This window comes from Caretta caretta, chromosome 1 (genome assembly GCF_965140235.1).
Source record: "Caretta caretta isolate rCarCar2 chromosome 1, rCarCar1.hap1, whole genome shotgun sequence".
NCBI classification, from domain to species: Eukaryota; Metazoa; Chordata; order Testudines; family Cheloniidae; genus Caretta; species Caretta caretta.
In genome coordinates, this window is record NC_134206.1 from 242,260,944 (window position 1) to 242,275,440 (window position 14,497).

The window sequence follows — 14,497 nt, forward strand, 5'->3', positions numbered from 1 at the left end:
GTGTTGTGCGTGTGCATGTTTTTGAGGGACAGTTGAACATTCAGCATTAAATTAAGCTTTAACAAGCTTTACAAAACATTTAGCTACTGTCAAAGTCTTCCAAGCTCTTCCAGAACTAGACTAGAAAGGCTCCAAAATGCTGTCTCACATACAAAGGCTCCAAGAAGTTGTCTCACACACAACTGCTGACTTTTCTGGGTTCTGTGCCAACCCAGAATAATCGAGGCAAACTCAGGAAAGCAGTGAACGTCTATGAGGGCTAATAAGAGCTTTTAGAATGTTAGATTAGAATGCATTTCTGGGCTGAGTGACCCCCACAGCCCGGTCAGTAGAGGCATTTAACACACTTATGGGGGTTATCTCCAGTTTGATTTTAGCTTTACAGCCTGCACTCAAATGCCGATGGCCCGATTCTAATCTCAGTAGTCCTCAAAACAGTGTGACTGCACTGACCTGAAGATCATTACTTTTGATTTATGCCAGTATAAGGAAGGTCAGAATTAGGCCCAGAGTTTCTCAAGTGAAAGGCAGGTACATGGCAGGAGAGCTGAAGTTCCAAAAGGGCTTGAAAAATGAAGGATTATTTGAAATCCAACATATGCTTCTATATCCTAGTCTTATTGTAACCTGCCCTACCCAAAATCCCAATAGAAAACATTTTGTCTCCCTTCGCTCTTGACCCCTTTCCCCAGCAGACGCTTGTGATATTGATCTGAGGCCAAATTCTGCCCTGGCTTGCCTTCTCTGCAAGCCCATTGATTTCCCTTGGCCTACTCAAGCCAGCCCCAGAAGTCTTCTATACAGCCCTCTCTGCACTGCCATTAGTTTATTCTGGCATGGGTTCATGATCTGGTTGAATCATACTCTTAACATGTTGTGAGGGAAGGAGGAAGGATGGGAGGCATACTTGGTTCCTAAAGGAGTAGTGTCGGACAGGGTCCTCAGCTGCCAGGGAGATGCTGCTGAGCAAGATGAAAAAGAGGATCAGGTTGGTGAAAATGTTATCATTAACGATTCGATGGCAGTGGAGACGAAACCTGCAAGAGAGAGGAAAGACACAACCTTATCCATCAGAACCAGCTGCAGAGAGAGCTAAGGGGTGGGACTCCTCCTCCTTTGCTGCTGGGTCTGTACCTGTAAGAGTATTCTGCATAAGCCCCTCTGACCCAGGAGTGGGGGAAAAAGCTAGGCCAGGCTATTGTACCTGATCCTGCAAGGTGCTGAGTGTCCTCAGCTCCCATTGAGCCATGCAGGGAGACATAGGACATGCGTAACACCTTGCAGGACTGAGCCCTTGGTGCTTCAATGAAGGAAAGAGAGGATGGCAGCCATTCTGTTTACATATGTTTGGGTCCCTATTCAGATTTAGTTGTGTTCTAAAATAAATGACCTTCTGTTGGTTCACCCTGAAATTACACCACTTGCCTCAATTAAAGGGAACTAAACAAGATAGAAACGCAGTTAAGAGGTTAGCTACGTCAGAGGTTCTTTTAGCTTCTTTTCCATACTTGTTTTTCATTTACCACGGATCCCGAGATGGAACTGGAATTTCTCTGGAGAGGTGCTAGAGGAACTCCAGTCACTACCCTTGCCTCAGACAATAACAGGAAATCAGGCACAAGTTGGGGCTTCTAGGGGCATAATATCATGCGAGGCAGTGTCTCGTTGCTGAAGCTCAGCCTAATACAAAGCAATTCTTACCCTTAGCAGGAACCTAGCAGGCAAGAAATAAAACAGACTCCAGTCAAATGGAAAAGTGCCCTCCCCCAGTTTACTATGCACCTCCGTAGCTCCCTCTATGCAGAGATCTCAGAGCCCTTTACAAAGAATGAGGACTAAAGCATCATTATCTTATTTCGGTCCCTTTTTTGTTTATAACACCCCCAACGCCTAGTAGATCAACTTTCCAGAGAGGTGCAGAGGTTACATTACTTGCCCAAGAGCAGAGCTAGAATTAGAATCCAAGAGTCCTGACTGCTGTTACCCCACTGCCTGCTATATACACACACACACCTTTATGACACAGCCTCATGTTGGGACTGTGCTCCTACACAATGCCTCGGTGGAAGTTCTGGGAGGCCTTGTGCATCAGGCAAGCATGCTGAAGGACTCAGCATGCTTTCCCTTCTGTGACAGCAACGGTCTCCCACTCCCTTTGGAGAAGCTAATGCCACCAATGGCACTAGCCTCATATGGTACTATATTCAGGAGAGCACAAGGACCCCCTGCACTGGGGCACAAAAGAGATGAGGTTTCTTGTGCCCTTTCCCCTTTGCACTCCCATGCAGGGCTTGGCACAATCATGCCCCATGTCTTTAGTTATGTGTGTCTGACATAACTAAGCACCCACACCCAAAGAAAGCACCACATATACTCCTTGGTGCCAGATGGACCTGGTTTTTGCACCGATGTTATTTGTGCATCAATATGGTATATCAGGAAACCCATCTGTTAATTAGACTCCAAAGTCCTAGCACTGTCCCAGGGTGTGAGGATGATATTTTTTAACATAAATGGAAGAATACTGATGGATGCAATTACTGAAATTTCCAACCAAAGGGGAATAGGGCAGAGAAGAGAGGACTTGAGGGAACTGTTAATGATACAAGTAGCTTTTCCTAATTCACCAACTCAACACAGGAGGCCAAATCTTACTCTTACTGAAATCAGTGAGAATTTTGTCATTGACTTCAATGGGAGCCGGTCCCTAATGACTGACAATCATTGGCATTTGATGGCTTTACAGCCATCTATATAAAATAGGTTTGTGGTATTAGGAGCCTAATTTGATCATCAACTTATTCTACACATGACTGGCCACCAAGCAGCTTTCAAATGGTAATGCCCTTCAGTGGCTGTTGATCACAAATGATCTGAACTGGTGACAAACAGATGTAAGGCTGTAGATGCTGTACCAATTCCTCAACCTTTCCGGACCCCCTATTTTATGTATTTTATTTCTAATGCCCAGGTTTCTTTTCAACTTTGGTGGAGGTCACCCCAGAGCCCCTGTGCTGGTCAGACTGGTACTGATCTCCTGTGGGCTAGAATGTGGCTCAGAGCACCACAGCCCTATGTAGGGGGCAGTGAGTACCCACACCTCCCCAGAATGGACACCAGTGAGATTGTGCTGGTGCTGAATGCTCCCCAACAGGCCAGCCCTGCTCTGTGGAGCCATGAGCACCCCTCCTCCGTCCACTTTTCAGTATCCTGTTCCCTGTGGGGCAGGAAGTGGGCTGAACTTAGACTGACCCAGCTGGAGAGCCGGGGTCAGAGGACTAAACGACAGGCGAAGAGTCTCCAGGGGGCACTGCTCCATCCCAGAGTAGGAACCTTCACACGTAAGCTGGCCAACTAGGGTACTGAGATAGACTCTGTTGGTCAGACTGAGGACTGAGCCTGTGGAGGGCTGCAGAGATACAACTAACTGAGGGTACTGTGATGGGCCCTGTTGGACTGTCAAAGGACTGAGCTGGGAAGAGCTGCAGTACATTACTGAGTGCTTTGAGATAGGCCTGGTTGGAAAACCCACCTGATGAGCACAGCAGCTGACAGGGGGTACTGTGAGTGGAGGAAATGGAGAAAAACTGCATACACTCAACTGGGGGTGGCAGGGAGGGGGACTCGTAAGAGCAGGGTGACACCCCTTTACACAAAGTATTCATGACCTGCCTCTTCTACAAACTTTCTAGGTGCCCTGAACTCCCCTTAGGCAGTGATACTGGCATAGAGCTCCCTAGAGCAGAGTTTTCCAGCTGGGATTCCAAGCAGGGGGTTCTGCAGGACTGACTGGGTCACTGAAGCCAGGAAGCTCTGCACAGCGTGTTCTTGGGAGTCCAATACAAACGGGAGACCTGACCTGCCTTTCATGGTTGGAACGCTGCAGCACAGCAACTTATCAAGTACCTGTTGGTAGGGCTGAAGATGAAAAAAGCACTGGCATCCGGCATGGGCACAGCCTTCTCTTTGAGGTGCAGTTCAGACATTGGGCGTGGCCGAGGGCCGACAGGCATTTCAGGCTCCTCCTCCTCTTCCTCTGCTGGAAGGAACAGTTGGGTTTTTTAATGCTATGGAGTAGCAGTAACTGGTTCACTTGAGTGCAGAGCACTTTATGTACCCAGAAGTTTCAGTTACTTCTCTGGGTTGAACTACAGCTAGAAACTTCTTCTCTTGCATTATATGAGCCCTGCACAGAGCCAACACCTTGCCTGAGGTTGTGTCAAGATGAGTGAGTGTGCCACGGAGAAAACACTAGGGATGGGCACTTTGTCGAACACCAGTCAGAAGTTCTCAGAATTGTTATTTTTTAGAATTCAAGAGAGAGAAGAATCGAAAGGCTGGAGACAAAGGTAAAACTCTTGAACCAAGTTCCTACGAAGCAGAGCTGCAGGCAGTGCACAGATCAGTGACTAACCCACAAGGAAGAAATGCAGAGATGAGGCCTTGGGGCCTTATGGGGAAGGTTTGAAAGAGAACTTTTACCCTTTGAGGATTTCAAGTCCCTGCTGAAGTCAGACGTTGCTTTGTGCATGGTGCAATAGCATTTCCTTTCATTTAGTTAGTAAGATGGGTAGAAATGCTGAAAGATGGGAGGGATTACTGGCTACACACAATAACATTCATCTTCCGGACAACACCTATGAGGCACTTCTACTTTAATAAAATAGTTTCTTTGGCCCACACAAAATGAGATAAATTCTGGGTAGGTTCTAGCACCACATCCTGCTTTCTTTCTCCTTCCCTTAGGGCCAGTCACTGTGCTTGGCTGGGCTTTCAACACATTAGAAAATGCAGATGAATCAGCTCATACCCTAATCTTGGTGCATAGCTACTGGGGATGGGAGAAAAGCAGCCGTTAGCAGGAATTCATCTCAGAGGGTTTTGGATAAATGTTTGCGTTCGGTACACAGAGCATGTACCTTTTTAAACAAGTTTATTTCTGTAACAGCTCATGTTTCTATTGTATTGTATCTTGTAATACACTGGAAGTTTATACTTTTCACAAGCTTTATGGGTTTAAGAAACATTCTTTCATGTGTGCTTTTCTGTATAGGAAAGGAAAGTAAGTGGTGAGGTTAATGACTGTAATAATACTGTAATTGTAACACTTGGCACGTTTTTGTGCTTTTCATCTGAGGATTTCAAAGTTATTGACAAATATTAATGAACTTACTCTCACAAATTTCCTATGAGGTAGATAAGTAGATGACCTTGTTTGAAAGATGGGGAAATTGAGGAAGAGGTTAAGCAACTTGACCAAGATCTCACAGGATGTCTGAGAGTTAGGATTTGAATTTTTTCTGTAGCTGAACTACATTGGAAGATTTGCACCGTTTTACCTTGAAGAATCACTCATCATCATCATAATCTTTCTACTATATGTAAACTCATTGATTGTGCTGATCTGTTTTGGAGACTCAGCAGAGGAAGGGGGCAGAGTGGTGAGTTGCATAATAAGTGCTCTGAGGACCAGTGGTGATGACGTTTGATGCTGGATTGTGTAGTAGATACTGTAAAAGGAAGTTAGTGGGAGTGAGGCAGGGGAAGCTGATGGACGATTGAGTGAGGAGGTTTTAAGAATAAAGGTACAGCTAGCAGGGAAACACATGGAATGACCATTTCAAATAATTTTCAGGCACTGGGTGAACATGAGTGATTTTAGAGGCTGGGATGATGGAATCTGTGAGAGGATCACTGGAATTAAGAGATTAAGCCACGGATTGATAGTTGGTAGAAACAGCTGATTGCAGATGAGAAAAGATAACATCTAGGAAAATTGGAGTAATGCAGTTTAGGCACAGCTAAAGTACATCCACATGCAGGCAGTGGGCAAAAAGAGGTCTGAGATCAGGTGTTGTCTCAGATGGATAGGATATGGACACATGGCCCCTCATGTAGCACAACAGGCTTGGTTAGTTAAGAGGACGAGGAGCCCATAATGTCCAGTGGTCACAAGGAAGCTGATAAATGGGAGAGAGAAATACAAGTGATTGGAATAATTATTTCCTAATAGGCAGGGGAAGCCCTGGACCAGAGTTTCTGAGAACCAATTGTCCTAGGCAGTTGCTGCAAGGAGTGGCAGCACAAATGGGTTCTGTGGGGTCAGAGTTTCACACAACAGAATGAGAAAACCTAGATTAGAATGTTAGAATTAGAATTAGAATTAGATTATTATATGCAGTGTTGTTGTAGCTGTGTTGGTCCCAGGATAATAGAGAAACAAAGTGGGTGAGGTAACATCTTATTGGACCAACTTCTGTTGGTGAAAGAGACAAGCTAGCTTGTCTCTTTCATAAACAGAAATTGGTACAATAAAAGATATCACCTCACCAACTTTGTCTCTCTAATAGATTATGATAGTAAATTTGGTCTAATAATATATAACTGATTCCTAAAAATATACCTGAACATATGAAAAATTTCAAATCACCTGACCTTTCTGATTCACTTTTTGATTTGAGGGACCTAAGAGAAGCAGCCAGGAAATTGCAGGGCTAATAGCTACCATTTTCACAAATCACTACAATCAGGAGTGGTACCAAGGACTGAAGAAGAGCAAATGTAATCTTCAAAAAGAGTGAGAAGAACAATTCTGGGAACTACCATACAATTCACTTCACTTCAATAAAGTGTACAATACAACAGCAAATAACCATGCACCTGATCTGTTAGCATTTCCCTGATAACACCACCAGCAACAATTGGCAGCATGAGTTTTTGGAAAACTGATCATGTCAGGAAAATCTGTATTCTTCACTCATATTTAGGGCTAGCTTTGCTGGCATACCAAAGAGTGTGAGGGGAGAAGTGTTTTTACTTCACTTTTTTTGCCCCCCCAATCCTGGGGGCTGCTGAGACCACATCAGCCATTGACACAAATTTGAGGTATCTCAGAACTTGGATAATTATATTAATAAAAATAATTTGAATCAATATCATCAAACTGTTATTACTTTAGGAACTAGAGCCTCTCCTTCATGGATCAGTGGTAAGGAAAAGGGGATGGGATGTACCTGGAGCTTCTGTAGTAGGATATGGGTTCTTCTCTTCATTTTCATTGGGCTGATAATCATCCACATTGATCTGACAAAAACAGAGGAGACAGAGACAAAGCCCTGGTCAGACAGTGCCCTGACTTTTTGTTCCCTCAGAAATCTGAACTGCTCATAGCACATTGGGTGGTAAGAGACCTTGGTAGTAGGTGGGGACTCTCCATCAGCAGTGATCGATTTCAGCTCAATTTTCTCCTCCTTTGTCTCCTCCTCCATAGCTGGTTTCTCAATCTCCTGTTTCTTTTCAGGACTAGCGGTCCTAACAATTCAACAGGATAAAAAGCAAACATTTACAAAGGGGAAAAGGGGTTTCTTTTTCAGAAATCTAGTGTAGTGCAGTACAAAACATGACAATAATCAGCTGGCATCTCCATTCTGTATCCGGCATATATGCCAGCAGGCTCCTCCTTTCTATTGGCTGGAAAGGCAACATCAATGACAGTATCTGCAGAGCTTCTTAGTGATGTATATGTGTGTGTGTGTATGTACATTTGACCACAGGCCTAGGGATTTGACCACAGGCCTTCTCTTCACTCCCCCAACTCCCACCAATCACATATACTGTATGAATAGTTTTCAACCCCTAGGCTATGATCCTGAGTTATGCTGCCTGCAGATTTTCTTTAATATGGCTCCCAGCAGTTTGATGGTCTTTGCCGGTTATACGTGCTCTGCTTGCTATGCCTGCTCTTAGGCAGGGCAAATAGAGCCCTGATCATAGGAATACTCTGCCAGCTGCAAAGGTGTCCTGCAGAATGATCAGCTTATCAGAGCAGCTCCCCTCTCCAGGCAACCAGGAAGAAGATAGGGGGACAGGGAGAAGTAACAGGTGGTGACAGAACATCAAGCTTCCCTGCTGCCAACAGCCAGGAGGAAAGGAGAAAGTCTGAGTGAAGCTTCACCCTTACCAGGAGTCCTTAGAAGCACCACAGGAACTGGGAGGAGGAATGGGGGATGTGGCATCACAGGTGAAAAAGTGGCTGAATGTTTGGTCTTGGGAAGTAATGGCTGAGACTGTCCCTAATAAATATCAACCATTGAGGGTGGGGTGGGGATCAGAAAATATTAGGGTAGCTCAAATGGGGTCACTGTGTTGTTATCACTTCCTACTTCTTCTCCTCCTCCAACACCATGTTTACTGCACAAGCCCCATCGCCCTGCATGCCTCCTCTCTGGTTACACTGTCCCAGCCACAGGAGCTAGTGACCTGCTTTAAACTATACGCCTCAGGGTATTAACGGGGCAGCCTCCTTCACTGAGCATCAGCTACACAATGCTCCCAGCCCAGGTAGTTCAAGGAACAGTGAGCTCAGGGTCCCCCTAATAGCTGGATTTCCCCACACAGCAATGCAGCACAGTAACGCTAAAGCCTTCCTTTTGCTCCCTCATTTCAACCACTTAAGTTTTGAAAATGATAGCTATAGATGGGTTTACCTAGCTAGTTTTTTCCTTTCTTTTTCCTCTTCCTCTTCTTTCTGAGCAGATGTCAAACTCTCTGCATCGGCAAGATTGTCCACAGCGATGGCCAAAAATACATTTAGCAGGATATCTGTTTGTGTATTTCCGTAAAGAAAATGGGCTTGGAAAACTGTAGACCAGGACAGCGAGAACCCTGATCACCTGAAATGCCAGTTTGCTCCAATGAGCAAGCTGCAATCAGATCTCACACAAATGGTTAGGCCACACACACACATATACATACCCCTCTCCCTGCCCTCCCAAGGCTAACACAATACACTGTGTTTTCAAAACATTCAAACCGGCCTTCCTGAAGTTAGGCATCTAAATCCATATGTAGGCATCTAATTCAAAGTGGCCTGTTTTTCAAAAGAGCTGAGCAACCCCAAGTCCCACTGAAGATAATGGAAACTGCACACAGGTTCAACCTTTGAAAAAGCAGGCCACTTTTCTTTAAGAGCCTAAATACGTATTCAAGATCCTCGTAACATTAGGCACCTGCCTGTGAAAATTTTGGCCTATGTACTTGAAGTGAACAACCTCATTAAAGGTCTCCCCACAGACTTGATTGGCCATAATTGACATTACAGATAGCATTGTCATTAGCAGTGTATCTCTAAGGGGATCAAAGTGAAATTCATTATAGCTGAGTGCGGAGGGAATCATTTGGCAGCTCTGTCAAGTCCCAACGTAAGCCCGTGCATGTAAGGTATTCAGTACAAAGCAATCACGCTCAAATAACTTGAGGGGCCTGGATGGACAAGCTAGGAAATTTGGAGCTGGAGTTGTAGCTCCGTCCTTTCCCTTGTGTCTAGGTCAATCACTGTTCAGAGACCCCCTATACCACAAAGTTGAATTTGAGCTTCTCTTATGAATTCCTTGGTGTGGGTTCTTATTATAGCATAATCCTATTTAAGTAAATTCCAGTTAAAGGCTTGTATTGTAAATATACAGAACCCTCCTCCTGGACTCTCACTGTGCTGTGGGGTCAAGGGCCCAAAATGCAGCCTTCCAAAGCCAGCTGGCTTGCAAAGCTGGCTGATGTTTTCCTTTTCACTGTTTACAGTGGGACCTGAATTGCAACCTTTTCTAAAATGACAGACTGCCTCCCTCGACCTTCAGATAAATGGGATTGCACTATCTCACTTTGAAGAGAGGGCAGCACAGGGCAACAGAGATGTCAGACACCAGGGTCTGAGAGATCTAAATTATGAAGAAAGGTCAAAGGAGTTGAGCTGAGTCTACAAGGTGATCACGTAGAAGAATCAGCAGGAAAAATGTATCATCTCTGGGGAGGGGATCATCCATTAGGGGAACACAAACTAAACCAGAAGGAACTAGTAGCAGACAGGGATTTGGGACAGATCTACAGTCATGTACTTCATGCAAACTCAAGTGGAAAGAACAGCTGTGTTTCATATACACAGGGCCCTCTGTGCAATGTGCTGAATAACTCCTGGAGTGTACACAGTGCCTTTAATCCCCCCTGAAGTCAATGGGTACTGAGGGTGCTCAGCACCAGCTCAGACCCATAGATAACAGGGTATACATTTTTTATATCTGTTATACAAGTAGACTGTAATAAATGAAAGGATCTCTCTATCATATTGATGTATAAATGAGTTAATGCAGGATCTCACATAAAATGTAATCTGTAAAACATGCTACTTTTATAGCATTTGTATACCATATACTGTAAACTATACATATATTTGTTCCACATGGCGTGTATAAAAATAATAATGGAATAAATTAAAGCAAAAAATACACTGCAATTTCAGTAAGTAGGTACATAGATTAGTTTCTGGACAAGGTAGGGACTAAGGTCTGGTGAACAAAAGGATGATGGAATTAAACCAAAATGATATTTGGCATAGTGGCTCGGCCTTATCCTCCTCTGACAACTGTTATATTTTAAAGCCTTAGTATCAGTTAAAATTCATTAGATGGCATTGATTTTTAGCTGTCAGAAGCCAAAATGCAGACCCAGGTAAACCATAAATGTGACACTCATGAAATTCATATTCCCCTGACACAATAAGGTAGTAAAACATGGTTTTAAATGCAGCCCTGCATGGAGAAAAGGTCGCATCAAAGGATACAGTTTCCGCAGATGAAGAGGATGATGAAGTAAATACAGACCAACATTCCTGGAAAAGAGGGGCCGCCATAAGCCATGATCCCATCATACATCACCGAATTCCAGTCCTCCCCAGTCAGGATCTAAATGACACATTCCCGCCAATAAGGGACACAGTGTTAGACCACACAGCAAACCCGAAAACCCCATGATAACAAAGAAACCCCACCCTCTCCTAGAGAAACTCCCTGGGGTACTCGGACTGGTGGATGTATCCAACAAAAAGGAGCTGAGAGGGCCTGTGCTCTGAATGTCCAGATGTCTCCATGAGGGCTGACCGCTAAAGCCAGGCAGATATCCAAGCCAGCTCTGTTCAGGTTTCGTGGCCATTTCCATCTGATGCCATGGTGTGGCTGTCTGCATCAGTCAGACTGCTGAACTGAGTGCGGGAACAGAAAGCTCAGCACAGGAATGCAGCACAGCGGAGTAAGTCACCACTATGTATACCTCTGTATAGCAGGTGATTTTCACTTCCCCTCACCATGGACACAAGCTAGCTATACATCTGCTCTTATATGAACACTTGCAAAGCTGTACTCAGAATACAGATACTAGATTCCCATTCTGGTTTTCTTGAATCTCTTCCTGTCAGACCCAGCAGTACTTCACTAGGGCAGAGAACTAATGCAGGGCTCCCCAGCAATTTGCTAGCCTTTGACAGGGCAGTGCCTATCCTCTGGCCCCACCAAGTTAGGCACATGAAGCTTGTCCTCTGCTATAGACTGGAATTCAGCTCAGCTCCTAACCTTGGCCACCGTCTCAGCAGCTGCAGAACTTGCTGTCATTGATCACCTTCTGCAGCAGACTAATTTAATTTCCAGTCTCACTGAATACCAGTCTGCACAGGAATGATCCAGGACCATCTTACCCCAACAGGGGACACACACAAGCAGACTGTCAATTCCTTGCTGGAACTGTTGTGACCCGTACCTGAAACACAGTGAGGAGGGACTGGGGGAAGTTATCGAACGTGCTCCTCCTGGTTTGCATCTCATCAAAGTTAAACTTGCCCCCAAAGAGCTGCATTCCCAGGAGCGAGAAGATGATGATGAAGAGGAAGAGAAGCAGCAAAAGGGAAGCGATGGAGCGGACTGAGTTCAGCAGTGAAGCCACTAGGTTACTCAAGGAGTTCCAATACCTAAGGGAGCCAAAGAGAGGCAGTTAAGATTCCTTTCCCAGGGCAGGTGCTCACGGACTGCATCAGATATTGTTTCAGGCTGCCTACTGCATATAAACAAGCATTTCCAAACACCCTGTTAAGCAGTGAATCATCCATGTGCTTCCCTGAGATAATGAGACCTGCTGCAGTAAATGAGTAATTTTACTACCACACGTGTACATACACAATTCCCCCCCGCCCCCTGCCACACACACAGACAGAAGATTACTGCAGTGCTCTCAGACTAAGGCGCTGCAAATCTCTCATCAATATACAGTGATTAGTTCTTGCTGCTTCAGTGAGTTACATTCTAACCAACCTCATTACAACACTCACAGCTGGTACAGCAGCCAGAATACCTGACTCCAGAGAGTGGCTCTGTAATAATGGACAAGAACAGATGGGGAAACTATTTGGATGCAAATACAGACTTGTCCAAAAACTGGTGTATGCATGTGTGTGCGCATATGCTCAATCTTGGATGGAGGCCGCTGAGCTTTCTGGTGTTTGGAAGACTGGGGTAGATACTCAGGGCCGTCTCCTCCTCTCACACCGGTTTTCAATGGTGTAACTCCATTGCCCTCAGTGGAGATACTTCGGACATGCATCGGTGTGATATCATATTCAGGCCCTCAGCAATCCCTTTCCTTTTTGCTTCTGCAAACTACACTGTTCTTTATGCATGAAACTCATTACATTGCCTCAGTACATCTTTAAAATGCTCCTAACTAGTTCCAGCTTGACATTTTCTAGTATCACCCTGGTACCTTGATGCCAGTTGGATCCCGATGCTAAAAATCAACAGGACATTTTTTAAAGGTTTTGAGACTGGCATACATTTCATGGACATTACTAAGATGAAGCCCACTTATTGCAATTACTGACAGAAGAATAAACTGTTTGTGACAGTCTATGTTCCAAACCCTTTTATATAATGATATACAATGTTGACTGCAGCTATTAAAACAACTAGTGTTAAATCGATAGGATTGGTAACTCTCCTCCCCAACTCTATTCATATATTAGCGATGGGGTCAGAGTGAGGACGTTGCAAAGTGCCTTCTCATTGTGTGCCCATTCAGGAGAGCACCCAAACTGCCTGGGGTCTCACAGTGCTCCAAAGGGAACAGGGAGAAGACAGGCTGTGGCTGTACTTTGCATTCCCTCTGCACCAAACTACAGAACGGCACTGGTGTGAAAACAGGCTGCATTATGGGACACAAAGTGTCAGCTCTGAAGCAGCTTCAATGCTGCCCTCTTGGCTGCTGGACACCTCCCACTCCACTTCAAGCTCTGCGGTGGCCCCTTTTCCAATACCAGTGTCACCCCCACAGCACCAGTTATGGGTCTGACAGCAGAGCTGACCTGAAACCTGTTATCCTTTAATCACTCCCTCTAATCACACACACAGTTGGGTCTCAACAAGTTGCACATCCTCCATAGCGTCCAGTCATGATCTGTCAATTTGCCTTCCATCTACAGATCCTCATCCCTTGTTACTCTACTAATAAGTGACTCCCCCTCTGTATCCTTTCACCCAGAAGTTCAACTCTGGCCAATACTGTCCATTCCACAGAAGCTACTGTGGACTCAAGTCTCATTCTGAATTTCCAGTCGTATCTTCTACATAGGGATAGATGGAAGGGGAGCAGGCATTAGCAGCTCTATATCTCCTGTCTTATGATGAGGGAGTCCATTCCTTCTGCTTATGCATGTGGCATCAGAAGAGCATTAATTCCCATGTGAGTGGCCTAGAACATTCTCTGAGCATGACTCTTTAGATTTTTAGGTCACTGTGCATCCCTTGGATGAGCTTTCATTTGAGCTTCTCTAACTGTAGGAGTGCACAGCAGAACAGTTCTGCGTTGTTGGAATGCTAATTCTAACCACACACAAATAGAGAAATATTATATTCATTAGCCCCTCCCCTCAGCTTTAAAGCATTGAAAAAAGGTTTAAACCACACAAATGCCAACCATCTGTACTCAGGTGCCTACCATCTTGGTTGATGGTCCAGGGCACTCGGCTAGGAATTGATAGTCCTGGGTTCAATTGGCTGCTCTACTGCAGACTTTCAGTGTAACCTTGGGCAAGCTACTTAGTGTCTCTGCCTCAGTTCCTTTTCTGTAAAATGGGCATAACAGCACTTCCCTACCTCAGAGGGGCATTATGGGATAAATACAATAAAGACTCTGAGGCAACCAAGATACTATGGTAGCAGGGGGCGGGGGGCATTTAAGTACCTTAGGTAGACTGGGACGTAAGAACTTATTAATCTCTGGTTTAACCCCATTGAATCCAATTGGAGTCATATGGTGAAAACCTCACGCACCTCTGAATTACACCTAAAAGGCACTAACAGGGAGGTTCTTCCAGTATCCACCTATCACTTGTTTCACATAAACATTCCAAGAAAGCAGGTGATATTTTCTATTTCTACATTAGTCAAGGAAGAAGGTGAGCTAACAGTTGTTTTTAATCTCTAAACTCTATACTTTAGTAAATTTCACATATGATCACTAACTGTGAAACTGACACCTATGTAGAGGGCCAGCACAAAGCCTGTACACCCCTCAAGTCCCATTAACCACTTATGATAGGGTTTAAGTGGCATTTAAATGATGCACAGACCTTGTGTTGGCCCTCTGCATAGGAATGACTTTCACCCCAAATGAACATGGTGCCTTC

At 44.8% G+C, this 14,497-nt stretch overlaps 1 protein-coding gene across 1 annotated transcript in view; it reads right to left on the minus strand.

Annotated features, from left to right (window-relative positions):
- Positions 1-14,497, minus strand: part of CACNA1C (calcium voltage-gated channel subunit alpha1 C) — a 706,039-nt gene that overhangs the window by 122,088 nt on the left and 569,454 nt on the right. Inside the window, exons 14-20 of the mRNA XM_048828634.2 lie at positions 11,581-11,788; positions 10,613-10,733; positions 8,487-8,601; positions 7,191-7,311; positions 7,014-7,083; positions 3,907-4,039; positions 908-1,037 (exon numbers count right to left, since the gene is read on the minus strand). Coding sequence (XP_048684591.1) covers positions 908-1,037; positions 3,907-4,039; positions 7,014-7,083; positions 7,191-7,311; positions 8,487-8,601; positions 10,613-10,733; positions 11,581-11,788 — 898 coding nt within the window. The remainder of the gene's footprint in view (positions 1-907; positions 1,038-3,906; positions 4,040-7,013; positions 7,084-7,190; positions 7,312-8,486; positions 8,602-10,612; positions 10,734-11,580; positions 11,789-14,497) is intronic.